The sequence below is a fragment of the Sorex fumeus genome, unplaced genomic scaffold, assembly GCF_029834395.1.
Source record: "Sorex fumeus unplaced genomic scaffold, SorFum_2.1 ptg000111l, whole genome shotgun sequence".
NCBI lineage: Eukaryota > Metazoa > Chordata > Mammalia > Eulipotyphla > Soricidae > Sorex > Sorex fumeus.
In genome coordinates this window covers 8,526,802-8,541,847 of record NW_026606168.1, presented here as the reverse complement: position 1 = coordinate 8,541,847, position 15,046 = coordinate 8,526,802, and the positions used below count along the sequence as shown (strand labels likewise).

At 38.4% G+C, this 15,046-nt stretch overlaps 1 protein-coding gene across 1 annotated transcript in view; it reads left to right on the top strand.

Annotated features, from left to right (window-relative positions):
- Positions 1 to 15,046, top strand: part of ATP8B4 (ATPase phospholipid transporting 8B4 (putative)) — a 236,005-nt gene that overhangs the window by 118,619 nt on the left and 102,340 nt on the right. The window contains exons 8-9 of the mRNA XM_056135410.1: positions 1,769 to 1,839; positions 5,603 to 5,685. Coding sequence (XP_055991385.1) covers positions 1,769 to 1,839; positions 5,603 to 5,685 — 154 coding nt within the window. The remainder of the gene's footprint in view (positions 1 to 1,768; positions 1,840 to 5,602; positions 5,686 to 15,046) is intronic.

The window sequence follows — 15,046 nt, the reverse complement described above, 5'->3', positions numbered from 1 at the left end:
TGACATGACATCTTTGAAGATACCATTAGCTTCAATGTCATGGAGGGTTTTGCCAACTTTGTCTTCAATGTACCTTATGGTTTCTGGTCTGATGTTGAGATCTTTAATCCAATTTGATCTTACTTTTGTTAGTCAGAGTTCTGCCACTCAAGCAATTTTATGAACAATGGGAAGACAGTGATACAGTGCTACAGTGCTATCAAAACAAACAAACAAACAAAAAAGAATAACATGGATTGGGTATTTTTTTGGCAAAAGAAAAGTGGATGAGGGGCTGGAGAGATAGTTCAGCAGGTGGGGCTCTTACCTTGGTCATACCTGACCCAGTTTCCATCCCTGAAACTGCGTATTGTCCAGCATCAGAAGTGATCTCTGAGTACAGAGACAGGAGTAATCCCTGAGCACAGCTAGATGTCGCTCAAAAGCAAAACAAAACAAAATTAAGTGGTATTAGTTTATGTGATGCCCCTGCCGTTGTTTATATGTTGATGGTTAAGGGGTGCAATGACAGATGAGGGGAGTGGAGTAAGGGTTTAATTCAGGTCCTTTAATTTAATTATTTTTATTGAGTTATAGTGAGATACATAGTTGCAAAGTTGCTCATGACTGGAGTTCAGTCATGCAATGTTCCAACACCTGTCCCTTCACCAGTGTACATTTCCCACCATCAATGTTTCCAGTTTTCCTCCCACCCACCCTCCTATCCCTCAGTTTGCCACTGTGGCAGACACTTTTCCTTCTCTCTCTCTCTCTCTCTCTCTCTCTCTCTCTCTCTCTCTCCCCCCCTCTACCCCTTCCTCTTGGGTATTATGGTTTGCAGTACAGAAACTGAAAGGTTATCATGTATATTCCTTTACATACTTTCAACACTCAGTTCTTGTTCAGAGTGATCATTTATAACTATTATTATCATACTGGTTCCTTCTCTATTCTAATTGCCCTTTGTCCCCCACATGCTTGAGGCAAGCCTCCAACCATTGGACAGTCTTCCTGGCCCCTTGTTCAGGCCCTTTTTCAGAAGAATGGAGCAGTATTTCTACTCTCACTCCCCTCCCCCACTAAGATACTTATTAAGAATGTGAGCATGACACCAAGGGGAATGGGGAGTGCAGTTAGGGCAGAGAAGGGACCAATAGGACACAATGACAATGATAGTTGGAAATGATCACTCTGGACACACACTGAGTGCTGAAAGGAGGTAAAGTGATATGCACGATACCCTTTCAGTGACAGTATTGCAAACCACAGTGTCAAAAAGAATAATCAGAGAGAGATAGAGAGAGACAGAGAGAGACACAGAGAGAAATATCTGCCATAGAGGCTGGCTGCAGCAAGGGTGGTGGGGAAGGCCCTCAGGAGGGAACTGAGGACCTTGGCTGTAGGAAGTCTTCACTGGTGAAGGGATGGATGCTGAAACATTCTATAACTGAGACTTGATCGTGAACAACTTTGTAACTGTATATCTCCTGGTGATTCAGCCAAAGAAAAAGGAAGAAAAAAGAATGGAAACGTATGGGTGGAGAGATAGTACAAAGCTTAAAGTGCCCGTCTCATATTTCACTGACCCTGGCACCACATATGGACCCCCAAGCACTGCCAGGGCTTACTTCTGTGTACAGAGCAAGGAGTAGTCCCATGTACCTTTGGGTATGGCTCAAGCACCCTCCCCTTCCACTAACTGAAAAAGGAAAAGAAAGTGGGAGGGGTGATAGAACATGAAGTTTTCAACCAAACTTCCTCTAAATGTTCTTATTATAATTTTCAATAGGCTGATCTGCTTCTCCTGTCAAGTAGTGAACCCCATGGTCTCTGTTATATTGAAACTGCTGAGCTCGATGGGTAAGTGATTTCACTGAGAATAATTAGTTGAATTGGACTTTAATTCATTCAGAATAATAACTTCAGAAAGAGGTCTTAACTTAGACCTTAGAACTTATGCCTCATTTTATTTTCTTAGATGAAATAGAAATCTTAATTACAAAGTGCATTTGCCACTTACTTGGCAGATCTTTTGAAGGCACTGCTGTTCATCTTGAATTTATTTTTTTTTCACAAAGAGTCATCTAGACATGTGCATGGGAATAATTCTATTCAGCAAGTCTTCACTGAGGTTCCTTAGAAGATTTTCCCCCCTTTGTTTTGGTTCATAATTTTTTTAAAATTCAAGTGACTCCCTAAAGAAAATGAGAGAAATATCCAGAAATGGTATCTGAGAAGAGAATCACTATTATTTGTTAGAAGGCAATATTTGGAACAAGGACAAAGGAGGATGTAGAAATAGAAGCAAGAAATGAAATGAGATGCAGTTTTTATGTTTGTGTCATAGAATTTATAGACCATAGAGAAGTTCTGCTTCAGAGAACTCTATTTGCCTGGCACGAAAGCATTCATTGAGGGTCAGATATATAGTAGAAGGAATAAGGTGCTTGCCTTGTATCCAGCTGACCCGAGTTAGATCCCTAGCACTGCACGTGTTCCCCAGAAGACTACCAGGAGTTAATCCTGAGCCACAGCTCATTCAAGACGAGATAGATTATTTGAATAGCTTTCTAACTATTAAGGAAATTGAATTCAAATAAATATATATATACCATTTTTAGGGGCTGGAGCAATAGCACAGTGGGTAGGGCGTATGCCTCGCATGCAGCCGACCTGGGTTCGATTCCTCAGCCCCTATCGGAGAGCCCAGCAAGCTACCAAGAGTATCCCGCCCACACGGCAGAGCCTGGCAAGCTCCCCGTGACATATTCAATATGCCAAAAGCAGTAACAACAAGTCTCACAATGGAGAAGTTACTGGTGTCCACGCAAGCAAATTGAACAATGGGAGGACAGTGCTACAGTGCTAGCATTTTCAGAGAAACAGGAGAAAATCTTTGAAATCTAGGGCTAATTAAAGAATTTTTAGGGGCTCCAGGAGACATGGCACAGTGGTCGAATACATGCCTTGTATGTGTAATATCCTCGGTTTTATTCCTGGCACTGCACAAGGACTTGCCCCTTGGCTGAAAATCACAGATGGGGTTACCATCCCTCCTGAGCACTGCTTGGCAGACACCACCAAAAATATGTTTATCATCACTAACCAGTAGGGAAATTAAAATTAAGATCACAATTAGATATTTATATACATCTATCAGGACGACTGAAATAAAATGTGGTGACAACTCCAAATGCCATTAAAGTATATAGAGAAACAGGCTCTTCAGTGCATTGCTGATGAGAATGTAAAATGCTGTAAATACGCTGGAAAATAATTTGTCAGTTTCTTAAAAATACAAAGCATGCAACTACTATATAATTCAGATATTTTATCTTAGAGAAGTGAAGACCTTATTTTAAAGAAGTGAAGACTTAGGTTTTTGTAAAAATCTGTATACAAATGTGTGTGGCAGTTTAATTTGTCACTCCTCCAAGCTAGAAGCAGCTTAGAAGAACTTCAACAGGTGAATGGGTGAATCAGATGTTGTACATTTCTATCATGCAATAAAGCTGAGCAATAGAGAAGAGTAAACCCTTGACACATGCAACTTAAATATATTCAGAGAATTTTGTTGAGTAAGGGGAAAAATGCCATCCAAAGGTCTGACTGCTGTGATTAAAGGTAAAGGTATCACTGTATGATTCCATTTATGTAACATTCTTGAAATGACAGAATTATAGAAATGGAGAATAGATTACTGATTTTCAGGAATTAAGGTGGGTAGAGGAGACAGAATTAATGTGGTTATATAGGGCAAAAGATTTTGTTGTGATAGCAATGTTTTGTATTTTGGCTTTTTCAGTGTTCCTAATTCTGCTTGTGATGATGTTGAAGTATAGTTTTGCAAGATGTTGCCATTTTATCTTTTATTATTAAAAAAACTTTTTTTTTTACCATTTTAGGCCATAATAAGTCATAATAAGTGTGCTCAGGGATCACTTCTAATGTTGTTTTGGAGAACATATGTGGTGCCAGGATGAAGCCCAGGAAGATCTATATGCCCTGGCAAGCACCCTATATGCCCAGGCCCCTCTGTGTTATATTTAATGCTCAAAATAATTTGACTGTATCAAGATATTCATGTATATAAAAAAGATTATGGCCTTCTCCTCCTTCTACTTTCTTTTTCTCCCTTTCATATACTCTCCTCTTTCTTCTTTCTTTTTTTCCCTTGTTAGAAATTGAACCCTGGTTCTCCACATGCAAGGCATGCACTCTACCACTGAGCCACATCATTGGGTTACCGAAATTCTCCTTAGCCTTTTTAATTCTTACTCATTTATGTCTACTAAGAACAGTGATATTTCAGTCGATTAGATTACTTCTATTTTAATGTTTTTTGGGGGGCCACACTAGCTGATGCTCAGATCTTATTCCTGGCTCTGCACTCAGGAATCACTCCTGGCAAGTCTCTGGGGACCATCTGAAGTGCTGGGGATCAAACCTGGGTTATTTGTGCAAGGAACACAAACAACCCTTCCCACTGTACTACTCACTGTACTATCTATCTGATCCCTATTAGAGTACTTTTAAACAAAATAACTAATTATTCATTCAGTTTTGTGTTTCCTACCAAAAACTATTTCAGTAACAGGCATTCCTTGAGTTAGGTGTTTATCCTCATGAAATTTTTGTGAAATTTGTGAGAAGGTTAAATCAAGTATCTTTCAGCTACTTTCTTCTTGTTTCTCTACACTCAATTATTTCATGGTTTGGCATGAATTTCCCCCATAGTCTTTTTAAAAAAAACCTGCCACTTGTTTCTCTCAAGAGAACCCACTTGGGGCAGCATTGAGTGATATGGGTGACAATGGTGATATTTCACCAACATCTGTGGACTGAACAAATCTACTAATGATATCATAAAAGATAGACCCCTAAGCTCTATGATCTGAAGTTACAGTGAGAATTAAGTTGAACTGAGAAAAGTGGATTAGAGAGCCTTTAATCCCCAAGTATGAGTTGATAGTCTTCAGATATTCATTTTGGACATTAATTTCCATCAATGCAAGTGAGCATCTGTCTGATTAAGGGGAGTTTCTTAATATGTGAGTTCTGTCTGGAAGATGACCAGCTTACTGTCACCCATTGAGTTCTCTGCTGATTGTGTAAGTCTCAACTTATGGGATTCTTGGCTAGATGCCCCACGAAGAAGAACACTGTATTCCTTTTTCCATTTAAATTTCAGCTACTGTGAAATTAGCAATGTCCATCGTTTGCAAGTAAAACTCCTCTCAGATAGTAGACTCTAGAGTGATACTGGCCTCCTTCATTTGGCAACTGCACTCCCATTCCTATTGTGTGTTCTAACTCATGCATGATGTCTGAGTAAGTTCTAGTGAAACCATATTTATTATTGTCCTCTGTTCTTTCAAACAGCAAAACAGATTACTGTGTTGTTGCACAGATGTGCCATGGGTAGAATGCCAATTCTTAGGAGACTGGCAAAGTCCGCCTATTTCTCCAAGACAGCGTGAGAGGTGTGAATGACATTCAAAGAAGGGGAGTTTCTTAATAATCTTAGGTTGAATTCTGCATGTACTCCACCCTGATTACTTTGCACAAGAGGTGGTTGGGCTGTTCCGTATAAAAATTTATATCATGTTAATTGATTTCACAGGGAAACGAATCTTAAAGTCCGCCATGCACTATCGGTTACCTCAGAACTTGGAGCAGATATTGGTAAACTTGCAAAGTTTGATGGTAAGTGTTTAAAACAGACAAACAAAAAAAATCTCAAAACCAAAAAGCAATGTAACTAATTATCTGAAATCCAATTTATGTTTCTCTTTAGTTGGTGAAAGAACATAAAATTCTCCAGGCATCAAAGCCTGTACTCTCTTCGCATGCCAAAGAGTAAAAATGTTTAACGTGATGAGAAGAGCTTTATCAATTCATTATTTCATCCTAGTTTCTTTTTCTCTAGGTCCTGCTCATTCTAGTTCTACAATATGTCCTTCTTTTGTCTAACCTTAGTTTCCTTAAAGCCCTGTGCTAACTTGCTTAGGCTGAATAGACCACAATTGTACTTCTAGTTCTAGGTCTAGCAACCATTCATACTCTGGTGCCATAAAAAGACCAAATACCAGAACTGGGAAGGAAATAATTCTACCTTTATATTACTATTCATTGCATAATGCCTTATATTATACTTTAAAAATAACAGTCATTTAGGAAGAATATCCCAATTTTAAAACAGATACTTATAGAAAAAATTATTAATCTAGTTTGAAATTTAAGTCAGGGACACAGCCAGGAAACTTTGAATATTCCAAGAAATATTTTTATTAGATTAAAACAAATTACAAATTTTCTACTGTTTTTTTTCAATGAAATTTTACTGTTATGTGAATCCAAGGAGAGAAAATTATATTCCTGAATCAAAATTCTTGCTTAAAATACCTCATTGAATAGTTATGGAACCCTAAAAAGTACAACCTAAATATAATTTACCATTACTCATTTTTTTTTCCTGGCAGAATGAGTACTCTTTCCTCTAACAATTTATGAGTATTTTAACAATCTAATGAATAATCTTAAGTTTTCTTCAATGTAAAAAAGCAATGATTACAAATTATCCAGTTTACTTTCAGTATGTTGTAATTAGCATGATAGATATTAACACAGATAGTTAATATAGATGCTGGTGTATTATAGAGAACTGGAAACCATAGTGATATAAGAATAGTTTCCTTCTTGTTCATGTTAGTTTCTGATGCCCATCTGGAAGGAGTCTCTGTCTTCTAGACATGGTACCTAGACCCATGATCTCTAAGGTCACATTTCAGTAAGGATGAGAAGAATGACATGTGAACTCTTTCACATTACTGATCAGCATGACTCACCTGGGCTGACCTACCTGCAAGGGGTTGGAGGGCTAGGGTAAATAACTTTTACAAATATCTGTTGAGTAATAACTGTCTCAGCCTCCAAGAAGTCTGACTGTAGGTAAATACTAGAACAGTAAATACAATGACAGTTTGGATTAAGTGGATTTATTACAGGAAAGGAACCAAGGGTAAAAAGAATACCTCCTCTTTAGTATTATTCCTTGTATTCTCAGTCCTTCTACCCTGCTTCACTTTTCCTTCACATCAAAACATTTTATCACTATTTGGTACACTGCATTGTTTGCTGATTTTCTAAATCTATAATTTTATGTTCCTCTTGTGTCTGCAGCCATGTGAGTTGCACTGCAGACTTTGTTACTCTCATAGTAATGTATGCCAAGCTCTTAGATCAATGGCCTACATGTCATGGTGCTTAATAAATATTTGCTAAATGAGCGAAACTTGCCAAATAGTTGACAGTGCTGAAGAGTGCAGCTGAAACTGCACCAATAGAAAGACATGAAAGCACAAAGGCAAAACTGAAAAGAGATTTTGGGAAGAAGTATGAAACAATGGGGGAGAGGAAGAAGCTTCCTGATGGGGCCGGGTAAGACACGCAAGGGATATGGGTCCCTCTGTTGGAAGGCAAGGGGCAGGGAGGCGGAGAATCTGGTGTGGCGGTTTTATTTGGAATCTTTTTTCAAAAACAACATTTAACACAGAAATCCCAAATTCAAATCAATGTAAGTGGTGCTGAAACAGGGTAATAGTTTATTATTCAAAACCATTCCTTTATTACAGACGGGATGTCTTGAAAGATTAAAGGACTTACTTCTACAGAGGATTCTAAAATACTTCATAAGGAAGTGAAAGACAATTGCCAGATGTTTTCATTCATGTATAGAATATAAATAAGATGAGATGGCAAATAAATAATGGAGCAAACTCCTTTATTTGGTGAAAACCTTGGTAGTTACCGGCAGGGTGGCAGGAAGAAGTGAATAAGTAGTCCTTTTGATGATGGGAGAGTATTGGAACTTTGGTGATGAATCCTACACACATTAAGATGTCTTGTCTTCTCCCTTAAGGATTTTATAACACTGAAAGCTAAATCAATCATAAAATCAATAAGTCAATAAAAAGGAAAACATTTTATAAAATTTATTTTAAATACATTTATTTTTTTTTTTTTGGGGTCTTTTTGGAGAAGGTGGGGGCACACCATGTGATGCTCAGTGGTTATTCCTAGCTCTGCATTCAGGAAATGCTCAGAGGACCATATAGGATGCCAGGGATTAAACCCTGGTCAGCTCTATTCATGACAAGCATCCTAGCCACTCTTCTATCACTCTGCCCCCTATTTTGAGTACATTTATAATTATTAACAATTATTAGGTGAGACCTGAATTTGCTTCTCATAACGTAGGTGACTCAATAAATGTGCAATGGGTAATTGTTCAAGTAAACAAAAGACAGATCTCTCTTTTCTATCATTTATACTTAAACTGTGGTCATTTCTCAGAGAACATGCAATGCCAAATTCATGAAGCTGGTACACTTCTGGGCTAAGGAACAAGCTTCTGATGTTGAGGTCATAAATCCATTTCGATCTTACTTTTGTGCATGGCGTTAGGCAGAGATCTGAGCCCACTTTTTTGCATGAAGCCGTCCAGTTTTGCCAGCACAATTTATTAAAGAGGCTTTCCCTGCTCCATTTCACTTTTCTTGCCCCCTTATCGAAGATTAGATGATTATATGTTTGGGAGGAGATGTCAGTATATTCAACTCTATTCCATTGGTCTGCAACTCTGCCTTTGTTCCAGTACCATGCTGTTTTGATTATTACTGCTTTGTAGTAGAGCTTGAAGTTAGGTAGGTTGATTCCTCCCATTTTCTTAACTAAGAAGCTTCTGCACCTCAAAAGAAACAGTGACCAAAATACAAAGACAGCCTACAGAATGGGAAAGAATATTCACCAAATACACATCCGACAAGGGGTTGATATCAAGGATATACAAGGTACTGGTTAAACTACACAAGAAGAAATCACCCAACCCCATCAAAAAATGGGGCGAGGAAATGAACAGAAACTTTTGCAAAGAAGAAATCTGAATGGCAAAAAAGGCACATGAGAAAATGCTCTACATCACTAATCATCAGAGAGATGCAGATCAAAACCACAATGAGATATCATTTCACACCACAGAGTCTGGCCCACATCCACAAGAACAAAAGCAACAGGTGCTGGCGCAGATGTGGCGAAAAAGGGACCCTCCTTCACTGCTGGTGGGAATGCAGGCTGGTCCAACCCTTTTGGAAAACAGTATGGACGATTCTCAAAAAATTAGAATTTGATCTCCCATTTGACCCAGCTATAGCACTCCTGGGACTATATCCCAGAGAGGCAAAAAGGTATAGTCGAAGTGACATATGCAATTGTTTGTTCATTGCAGCACTCTTTACAATAGCCAGAATCTGGAAAAAACCTGAGTGCCCGAGAACAGATGACTGGTTAAAGAAACTTTGGTACATTTACACAATGGAGTACTATGTAGCTGTTAGAAAAGATGAAGTTATGAAATTTACATACAAGTGGTACTACATGGAAAGTATCATGTTAAGTGAAATGAGTCAGAAAGAGCGGGATAGACACAGAAATATTGCATCCATCTGGGGAACATAAAGCAACAAAATGGGAGACTAACACCCAGGAAGGGCTCAGATTAGTACCAGGAATTTTGCTCCATGACTTGAAGGCCAGCCACATGTGCTAGGTGAGAAGGAAGCTCAGATAGAGAAGAGAGGACCAAATAAAGGGTGTTGTGAAGACCCTCCCAGGGTGGGAGAGACATGCTAAAAGTAGTCTATAGACCAAACATCATTGCCACTCAATGCCTCTCTGGCAAAACACAGTACCCAAAAGAAGAGAGAGAGAACAGGGGGGAATGCCCTGCCACAGCGGCAGGGTAGGACGGGGGGGGGGGGGGGGGCGGGGGGGGGAGGGATGCTAGGACCCGTGTTGGGGGAGGATGGGCACTGGTGGAGGGATGGGTACTTGATCATTGTAACTGAAACCCAAGCACAAAAATTTATAAGTCTATAAGTGTACTTCATTGTGTTTCACTAATAAAAAAATGATAAAAAAATAAAAAAAATAAAAAAAAATAAAAATAAATATGTTAAGATCCTAAGTTCAGAACATAAAAGAAAAACAAAACAAAACAAAAAAAAAGGAACAAGCTTCTGGTAAATTTACTCTTTCATTCTTAAATCTTGGGTTGAGTTTTAATCTACCTTATAGCTTTAGGCAATATGATGTTTTATGGGTTTAGTTTTATTAAAATGTAATTTCCTGTTTCCAAGAAAGCATCTGATGAATGAATAGAGGGATTAAGGATAAATAAATTAAGTAAAATACACAAATTAGATTTTCCTTATTAGTAGCCAAATTTAAAGACCAAGAAGGTGACGCAAGATGTGGCATGGTAGTGTTTGAAAGAATTGGAACAAGCCCTTAGACCTTCCCACCATCTCTCTAATTTTCCTATAACCTTCAACTTCTCTACTACCTTTGTTCAGGTCTTAGTTTATGTGCTTTAATCTCTGGTCCTTCTGACACTGCATTTCTTACACTACATACTATTATATATATTTCTCTATTTCTTTATCCTATCTCAACATTCCTGCCTTTCCTTTCTTCCCCTTTTGTATTCTTTTTTATTATTCTCTTTTTGGATTCCACTTTTTATGTTAATCAAGTTTTCCTGCCTGAATTCTTTTTTCTGTTATTCTTTCTTTCTTATTTCACTTGTGTTTCACACATATGAAAATACATTATCTTGTGTGTCACTATTTCTAGAGTAATTGGTTTAAGTCTGTTGGTTATATAAACAGCTGGAATGATAAAATATTTCCACATGTAGTCTCAAAATCTTTCGATCATTTTATTCTCTCATTCCTCTCTTATATCTTTTCTCCTTTCATTTTGTCCATTTACCTTTAATAGGGATGTTAGTGAACTTCAGGTTTTCCCATGGTGACTAGGAAAAGAAGCCTTCTTGGAGTCAGGGGAATTAAAACCAAATTTTTTTTGCTTTAAATCAAAAGTAGGACATCAACGTTGTTTACACTGGGAAATGCCCTCCCTAGCCAAGGCAAGTTCTGACAGAAGAGACAGATGTGGGAGGTGCATCCTTTTCCAAGCCTTGTCTCTGCTCATATATCATTTAGTGTATGACTTCTGGACATTTCTGGGTATGGCATTATATAGGCTTCTAGCTACCTTATGGTTTTATTTCCAAGAGCTGCCAAAAGTCCTTTTCATAGCACCAAACTACAACTTCTGATCTTCTATTCTAAATCTACATCTTACGAGAAACTGAAGATGTGTATTTCCCTCTTCTATCCCTAGAGGAGACTCCGAACAGGTGGAGGGCACATGGGTGAAAACTGAGATGGGTAGGGCCTCAGAATATCTCTTGTAAGTCTTCCTATTACTTCTCTTTTTCTCTGAAATTCAAAGACAATATCTTGCTGGTGAGCTCCTTGGGCATGACATGGCCTCTTTCGTTCTTTGCCACCTGTTCATTTATGCAACAAATGTCTACTTAATACAATGCCGTGGAACGTGCTTGGCGTTCAGCAAGATCAATTAATATGTTAGACATACTCTGGCTTTCATAGAGCTTATAGCTCGGGGAGAAGACAGATTTGAACATGTACTCCTGCCAAAGACAGGAAAGGGCCTAAAATTCTAAGGCTCTAAACACCATGTTGACATCTGAACAAATACTCACTGTGTATAGGACACTATGCTAAACACATTATCTTATTAAATCCCTTAGTCCTAGGAGAAGTAAATTATTTTAGTACCTCCTATTTATGTGCAAGGAATCTAAGAATCACATAAATTGAATAAATTTTCTATTATCAAATGGTTACTAAGTGAAGAAACAGAATATGAACCTAAGCCTATTGTATGAAAGCACTTGTGGGGAGGAGGAAGAGGGAGAGGGAGGAAGGGAGAGAGAGAGAGAGAGAGAGAGAGAGAGAGAGGCAGAGACAGAGACAGAGACAGAGACAGAGACACAGAGAGAGACACACAGAGATATGCCTGTCATAGAGGCAGGCTGGGAAGAGAAACTGGGGACATTGGTGTTGGGAAATTTAACTGGTGGAGGGATTGACGTTGGCACGTTGTATGACTGAAACCCAATCATGAACAACTTTGTAACTGTATCTCATGGTAATTCAATAAGAAAAGGGAGAAAGAAAGAAAGAAAGAAAGAAAGAAAGAAAGAAAGAAAGAGGTAATTCAATAAGAAAAGGGAGAGAGAGAGAAAGAAAGAAAGAAAGGAAGGAAGGAAGGAAGGAAGGAAGGAGAGAAAAAAGAAAGAAAAGGAAAGAGAAAGAAAAGAAAGAAAAAAAGAAAAGAGAAAGAAAGAAAGAAAGAAAGAAAGAAAGAAAGAAAGAAAGGAAAAAAAAGAAAAGAATAGAGGCATTGGAGAGTTAGTTGAAGAAGTAGTATGACGTTTAACTCATAATCCTAGTATCATTGTATCACTGTATCACTGTCATCCTGTTGTTCATTGATTTACTCGAGCGGAGGCCAGTAACATCTCCATTCGTTCCAGCCCTGAGATTTTAGCAGTCTCTCCTTACTCGTCTTTCCCAATGCTGTCATATTGAAGGCTCTTTCAGGGCCAGGGGAATGAGAACCGTTATTGTTACTGTGTTTGGCATATCGAATATGCCACGGGTAGCTCGCTGGGCTCTCTGAAGAGGCGAATATATGTATGTACTTCTATGCTACAAGCACTGTTGCACTGTCTTCCCGTTGTTCATCGATTTGCTCAAGCGGGCCCAGTAACGTCTCCATTGTGAGACTTGTTACTGTGGTTGGCATATTGAATACTGCACAGGTAGCTTTCTAGGCTTTGCTATGCAGGCAAGATACTCTCGGTAGCTTGCAGGGCTCTCCAAGAGGGGTGGAGGAATCAAACTCAGGTCGGCCAGGTTGGCTGCATGCAAGGCAAATGCCTTACCCGCTGTGCTATTGTTACTCCAGCCCCCTATGATTTGTATTATATTATATTACTTTTATTTTTTTGGTAATTTTTAAAATTTTGTAATTTTTTGTAATTCAAGTAAGGAAGGAAATCTAAGATTACTCTAAATCTAAAGCTGTAAATTAGTGATCAGAAATCAAGTCTGCCTAGATCTCAGATTAAGTGACCATCTTTTTAAAAAGTAGCAATGTTCTCCAAAGGGGAAAGCCCTGCCATAGAGGCAGGGTGGAATGGGGGGGACGGGGGTTGGAGGGATACCGGTATTAGTGGTGGTGGAGAATGGGCACTGGTGGAGGGATGGGTATTCAATCATTGTATAACTAAAACCCGCATTGCACTGCACTGTCCTCCCGTTGTTCATTGATTTGCTTGAGTGGGCACCAGTAACGTCTCACAACAAATTGTGAGACTTGTTGTTACTGTTTTTGGCATATCAAATATGTCACGGGTAGCTTGCCAGGCTTTGCCTCGGGTGAGATACTCTTGGAGCTTGCCGGGCTCTTTGAGAGGGTGGAGTAATCGAACTCAGGTTGGTCATGTTGACTGTGTGCAAGGCAAATGCCCTACCTTGTGTGCTATCATTCCAGCCCAACTGAAACCCAAACACAAAAATTTGTAAATATACAACTGTACCTCATGGCGTTTCACTAATAAAAATTTTTTTTAAAAAAGTAGCAATGTTCTCAGTGAATTGAATTCTGGCCTTGCATTCAGATTCCCTAACAAGAAGTAACAGACAAACTGACTAGACATAAACCATATTACATAATACATGCAAGGCAGCTAGGCTTTGGTAGGTAAATTCATTTATTTGAAAAGTGCTTTGATAAATATTTGTTGTGCATTTCAAGTATTAGAAAAAAATTGAGGTGTTGCCTGTTGAATTTTATAAGAAAAAATATATGACCTTGATTTAATAATTATAATGACTATAAAATATTGGGCTGTTTTATGTTCTAATCTTAGGGGAATTGGAAGGTTTTTACAAATATGTAACTGGAAATAGTTGTCCATTATACATTTGTGAACTGAACATTCTTATGTGTGGGGGAAAGCCCTGGGTGTAAATTGTCCAAATGTGCTTAAGAATCCTTTGCATATTGTTACTGACTGGACTGAGATCTGTTTTTTGCAACTTATGACAAGTTTACATATTTTGTATGATTGTTAATACTGAGTTCTCGACCAGGGAAAGGTTGACTCTTTATTTCAGGAATCTTTGTGTATTTTGTGGTCCTTTGTAAAGCATAGCATGTGTGTAATTAAAAACACTGAAAAACAAGCATCTTCTTTTCAGTTAAAAAAATAGCAAAAGGACTTGGTTAGCATCTTGTATATTTCTTATTTACCAGATATGTTTCTAAACCACGTGGGAAGCAGCACAACCCAACAGTGTGGTTTATGTGACTTCATGAGACAGTGATTCCATCAAAAACAGGAAAACTAACTCCATAATTGACACCTGGTGATGATGTGTTCAGAATAATGGTGATGATAAATGATAGGGGCTCGATGGATGAGGAGTAAAGAAACTTTAGGAAACATGAAGATAGAAGGAAAAGAGGAAAAAGGAGAAGGAGGAGAAGGTTTTTAATGAAAATAATGATAGTACAGTGTGTAGGGTATTGGCCTTGCACGAAACCAAACTGGGTTGGATCTACAACACCCCATAGAGTCCCCTGAGCCCACTAGGAGTGATCTGTGAGCACAGAGCCAGGGGTAAGTGCTGAGCACCTTTGGGTATGCCCCTCCCCCCATTATTTTATTTTTTTTCTCATTAAAGACAAATTTGCTCTTGGTACATTTTAGTTATCTTCATAAAGAATTATTTTATTTTGTCCTCCCCCAATTTAATTTTATTAAAGTGCCATGAGTTACAAAGTTATTCATACTTGGGTTTTTGACATAAAATGTCCTATTACTGATTAAACCACCAGTAAATTTCTTTCCATCAGTCTTCCCAGGTTCCCTCTCCTATGCCCCTTCCCCAGCCCCTGCCTGTTCCAATAATTTTTTTTTAAATGATAATTATCAGGGGACAATGGTAGGGTTCATCTCCTAAACTGTAAGAAGTTCTTCACTGAGAAAGAAATGCTTGAAGGCAATAATTATGTCTTACTCAATAGAAAATTTGCTTTATGGAAGAGCTTTAATACAGATAACTAA